We start from the raw sequence: 5739 nt of genomic DNA on the forward strand, positions 1-5739 counted from the left end.
TTTGTATTTTGAGAAAAACACGTCATAGACATGTTTTCATATATTTTTATATATCTGAGACCCATAATGCCGACACATAGCATGATAGGTGCACTTTAAAGTTTTGTTGCACATTTGTATTCGATATCTTATTAATATATTGCTTTAACTTAATTTGCCGTATTTTTTTATTCATTTTTTTACTTTAATATCTCATGATTACATCAATAATTGTTATATATTTCTTTGCACATGTTTCTTTCTACTAAACTTCATGACTTGGTGCTATCCACTGTGTGCCTTTAGGCCCCCAGCAGAAGACCTTTGGGGGGGCTTCGTGTGGACGGTCTCCAGCTCCGGCCTCGACCCCCCCCCGCCTGACCTCTGACCTCTGGAGGGAGCTGCCGGGGGGGGGGGGCTGAGTGCCGCCGTGACCTCACAGAGGAGCGGGAAGACATACTTCCTCAAAGGTGCACTCAGGAAATTACAAGTTATAATTAACAGTAATATTATTTATTAAGATATAATTTAACTGCATTGTATAAATATTATCATTTTATTTAATCTATATCTAATACATTTTATAATGTATTATTAATACTTTATAGTTTATTAATCCCAAATCGGGAAATGTTTTCGTTGCAGCCGCATTAAAACAAAGTATTGGACACAGGGCCGTTTCTTCCTATAGGCGGACTGTGTGGATGCATAGAGCCCCCGCGGCCACTAGGGGGCACCGAAGCTCAAAGTTCAGGTTCAGCCCCAATATATTTGGGGAGAATTAAAATGAGTCGTCTTTATTTGTAGACAGCCGAGCCCCCTCCTGTGTTCGGTGAAGCATTATATGCTTAACAATCAAATGTAGGATATAAACACGACTAAAGTGCAATGATAGCAAAGCTGTGGCTTGTGTTTTGGGGGATCAATAAAGTCCAAATCATTGTTGGGCTGTCAGCCAATGAGTGACGTCTGAGGAAGAAGAAAAATGTAAATTATACATCGTTGAGAAAATGCTGCATCTCTTGCATTTATTGACGTAGACGAGCCTCATTGTTTACCTTTTTAATATACTTTTTGGTAACTTTCAATTGTTTGGTTTTCGTGAAATCAGCCTGTTTTCCTCTTAAAGTGAAACAGATTGATGCGTCTCCACAGATCATCTTAAAGGCTGCGAATCCCCCCATGGTCGTTACAAAACTGTAAAAACTAGGGCCCCCAAACAGCTAGAAACGGCCCTGATTGCACATAATTAGGACTAACAAAAAAGAGTAGAAAATAAACAATAATCGATATAAACGTCTCTAAATACGAGTTATTTTGCTGTTCATCAGAGAATCGAGTCTGGAGGTACTCGGGCTTCAAACTGGACCACGGCTTCCCCAGAAAGCTGTCCAACATCCCGGAAAACATCGATGCTGCCTTCTACCTCAGCAAGAGCAAGAAACTCATCTTCATCAAAGTGAGTGAAGAGCAAAGGATGTAGGAATATATATACTGTATGTATTAGGAAAATGAGTAGAGACGTTGTCAACCAATTCATTACTCAAAAAAAGTGAATAAATATTCTGCTATTTTTATTCGAAGGCCTACTTTTTAATCCTTTATTATTATTATTATTATTATTATTATTATTATTATTATTATAGGTATTAGCAGCCTTAGCTGGATTTAACTTCCCGTGACACTGTGTTTCGTCCCAGGGCTCAGGATACTGGCAGTGGGATGAAACCAGCACCTCCGGCTTCTCCTCGTTCCCCCGGCCGTTGTCCCACCTGTTCCCCGGCGCCCCCGACGCCGCCCTCGCCTCCTCCGACGCGAACATCTTTCTCTTCAAAGGCTCGCAGGTCTGGAACGTGAAGCTGCAGAAACACGTGGAGAAACCTCGAAGCCGATTGGCTGAAGTGTGACGACTGAAACACACCTCATCACACACAGAGAGAGATTTGAACAATGTGTGAGGAAGAAAAGGATTGTTTTAAGTCTGCAGCAAATCAACACTGTACATTTTGGTGTGACGAGTCCCTTTGTAAATATTATTTTAAAAAGGCCTTGCTTGTTGTTTTTTGAGTTCTGCAAACCAATATTTATATAAAACATTACTTCAAAAACTGGACAATCAAGCCGTCGTTTTTTCTGTCCAATCATTTTTTATTTTACAACATTCCACATTTCTCTTTCTCTTCAAACTCATACTTTAAAAATACATCTCAGTGATCACATTGACTTTCTCTGCATCATTCATGTACTTAAAGTGGAAGTACTCAGATCTTGTACTTGAGTAAAAGTAGAAGTACTCAGGTCTTGTACTTGAGTAAAAGTAGAAGTACTCAGGTCTTGTACTTGAGTAAAAGTAGAAGTACTCAGAACTTGTACTTCAGTGAAAGTAGAAGTACTCAGGTCTTGTACTTGAGTGAAAGTAGAAGTACTCAGGTCTTGTACTTGAGTAAAAGTAGAAGTACTCAGATCTTGTACTTGAGTAAAAGTAGAAGTACCAGAGTGTAGGAATACTCTGTTTCAGTAAAAGTCCTGCATTCAAAATGTTCCTCAAGTGAAAGTAGAAAAGTATTATCATCAAAATATAGTGAAAGTAGCGACAGTAAAAGTAGTCGTTGTGCAGACTGATCCATTTCAGAATAATATGATGTGTTTTATAATGATTGATCATGAAAGTGTTCTCAAAGCTGGTGGAGGTGCAGCTAGTCTGAAGTACTTTGTAGACTGCAGGGTAGCTGGTGGATTTACTCCAGGTGGAACTAAAGTCTGATTTAACACTTGATTAGATTTCACATCATTCATCCACATCTGAGAAGTAACTAAAGGTATTAAATACATGTAGTGGAGTAAAAGTACACCATGTACCTCTGATCTGTGGAGTAGAAGTACACAGTAGCATAATTTGGAAATACTCAAGTAAACTACAAGTATCTCAAAAAGTAAATGCACTTACTTACTTCCCACCTCTGGTCACATCCAAAAGGCTCTTGCATCCTTCAAAAAGCCGCCAAACTCACTTTTGCTTTCAATCTCTAATCATCCTCCCACATTATACGTGCCCTTGGATCAGGACTTGTGTTTTTGTTGTTCTGATTGTATGTAAAGCGTCTTTGAGCACTGGGAAAAGTGCCATACAAATCAAATCATGACTATAAAGGGTACGTGAAGATTATTGCTGCCTGTACAGAAAACATCTCCGACACAAAATGTGATGAACTGGTCTAGAAGCAAACTATTACGGTACGTCCACACAGCAGCTTTTAAAAAATCTTGAAGATCTTGGAGCTGGGCGTGTCTGACAGCTTGGGGATTTTTTGCGAGCAACGCGACCAACAACGAATCACATGAATCTCCCGCCCCCGACATACAAAGCAAAAAACCCAGGGGATTTTATGCGAGCAATATATATATATATAAACTCCCCAAACAGGCGAAAACCTTCCAGTTTCACCCACTGCCTCTGCCACCTCCCTCCATGCCTGGTTCCTCCGGTTTGTATCCCGTTAATAGTGCTGGTCGTAAAGAACCGGGTGATTTGCTACCGTAACTTCTCGTTTGGAATATGAGGAAATGAACTGCGGTCTGGTTCTCCCTGCTTACACGCGATTTGATTGGCTAGCGCTTCTACTGTCAGATTTGCATACACGTGTTTGATTGGCTGGCGCTTCCAGCTCAGCTTCAAAAGTTGAACATTGCTCAACTTTTGAATCCTGGAAATCCTGGAAATCTTCGCTTCGCTCCCCCACAATGCAGTTCGGCGAAAAGCGAGGCAAAGTGACGTCATCCCCATTCAAAGTTAATGGGCAGAGAAGCGTTGGAAGCGGTAGAAGATTCGTCTAAAGCTGCTGTGTGGACGTACCGTTACAGAAGAAGTGGATTCAGGGCGGCAGTGGAAACGGTTTCCTGTCTGATTCTCAGTAAATAACGTAATCGTGCATGTTGCAGACATTGGAAGGCGTGTTTCTTCCCACTGTGTAGACCGGCGTGGCTGCAGACGTCAGAGACACCATGGACCCCGTCTCAAAGTCAAAGTCGATCAGAGTGTGTGCTGCAGAGACGAGGCTTCTGCTGGAGGAAGAGGAGGAGGAAGAGGATCCTGTTCCTTGCTGACGCTCCTGCAGACACTGCAGATAACTCTGAGACAGAAGCACAGGATCAGGATTATTATCATGCAATGAGAGGGTGAAGGAATGAGTCCGAAAAGAGTCAGCGTTTCATCACTTCCTGTCCCCTCTTCAATGGTTTTCTGAATGTGTTTTTATCCTGAAATAAGGTCTGCGGTTAACACAAGCTGAAGAGATTTGTATTCTACGATATAGCATAAGTTAGTAAATACCCCACAGGTAGATTTAAAAACTGCAGTTGCTAACTAGTGTCTAAATGAGACGACTAAACATCATCACGCCCAACATTAGCCACCTTTAGCTTAGCGGTGGCGACGTGAAGTCATGTGACCGTGCTGTAGTTCCTTTATAGCCCAACATTAGCCTCCTTTAGCTTAGCGGTGGTGACGTGAAGTCATGTGACCGTGCTGTAGTTCCTTTATAGCCCAACATTAGCCTCCTTTAGCTTAGCGTTGGTGACGTGATGTCATGTGACCGTGCTGTAGTTCCTTTATAGCCCAACATTAGCCTCCTTTAGCTTAGCAGTGGTGACGTGAAGTCATGTGACCGTGCTGTAGTTCCTTTATAGCCCAACATTAGCCTCCTTTAGCTCAGCGGTGGTGACGTGAAGTCATGTGACCGTGCTGTTGTTCCTTTATAGCCCAACATTAGCCACCTTTAGCTTAGCGGTGGTGACGTGAAGTCATGTGACCGTGCTGTAGTTCCTTTATAGCCCAACATTAGCCACCTTTAGCTTAGCGGTGGTGACGTGAAGTCATGTGACCGTGCTGTAGTTCCTTTATAGCCCAACATTAGCCACCTTTAGCTTAGCGGTGGTGACGTGAAGTCATGTGACCGTGCTGTAGTTCCTTTATAGCCCAACATTAGCCACCTTTAGCTTAGCGGTGGTGACGTGAAGTCATGTGACCGTGCTGTAGTTCCTTTATAGCAATGGTCACCAACCTTTTTAAGCCCAAGATCACCGACCTCGGCCTAGGTGAAAGGCGAGATCTACCTTTTGCAGAATTGAGTGAAAAAGACGGCCCAGACAGTGCTTCCAATTTGAGGCCTTTTATAGGCTAATTGTATCTGAATTACTGTTACAATCAAGGCTCCATAATCAGCTCACGGCATATAGGCAAGGGTAAAGTGCTATATTTTATGAGTGAGGGGCGGACCTCACCTCCTCTAGGGGGGTCCGGGGGGATGCTCCCCCGGGAAGAGTATTTTTTAAATATTGAAGTTAAAAGCATCAATCTGGTGCACTTTGAGAGCAACATTAGTAGATCTATGGATACCTCGCTCAACACCCAGATGAAACAGAACTGTAAACAGATTTTCTTTTACTTTATGGATATTTTACAAATCACTCCCCTTTTAAACTGTATTCTTGTTTTACTGTCATATAGTATTTCATACCTGTTTTTCATTTATTCTCTTATTGTTTGTATAACTATAATGATCATATGAAGGTGTGCCGCGGAAATAATCTTTTGAATAATTTGTGACAAAACCGTTCTAAACACTCAGAGACTCCTTTAGCTCACCTGAGCCCCTCAGTCTGACAGGGGAGGACTCTCCTCCAGCTTGTTGTGGAAACAGCTCCTTATGTCCGTTAGTGCCGCTAGCTAACCAGATGCTAACATCACGGTCCTCGCTTCTC

General features: G+C 42.2%; 1 protein-coding gene and 1 long non-coding RNA gene across 3 annotated transcripts in view; one reads left to right on the top strand and one right to left on the bottom strand.

Moving 5' to 3' along the window:
* Nucleotides 1–385: 385 nt before the first annotated feature.
* On the top strand, nucleotides 386–2018 carry LOC139434073 (uncharacterized). The gene is made up of 3 exons (XR_011643483.1): nucleotides 386–449; nucleotides 1311–1438; nucleotides 1680–2018. It is a non-coding gene; the product is annotated as an uncharacterized lncRNA (long non-coding RNA).
* A 104-nt stretch (nucleotides 2019–2122) lies between these two features.
* Nucleotides 2123–5739, bottom strand: part of LOC117449063 (transmembrane protein 198-like) — a 16164-nt gene continuing 12547 nt past the window's right edge. For both annotated transcript variants that reach the window (XM_034086436.2, XM_034086435.2), the window contains exon 5: nucleotides 2123–4109. In XM_034086436.2, the coding sequence (XP_033942327.1) occupies nucleotides 3888–4109 (222 nt within the window). In that variant the 3' untranslated portion in view covers nucleotides 2123–3887. The remainder of the gene's footprint in view (nucleotides 4110–5739) is intronic.

This window comes from Pseudochaenichthys georgianus, chromosome 7 (genome assembly GCF_902827115.2).
Source record: "Pseudochaenichthys georgianus chromosome 7, fPseGeo1.2, whole genome shotgun sequence".
Classification (NCBI taxonomy): Eukaryota; Metazoa; Chordata; class Actinopteri; order Perciformes; family Channichthyidae; genus Pseudochaenichthys; species Pseudochaenichthys georgianus.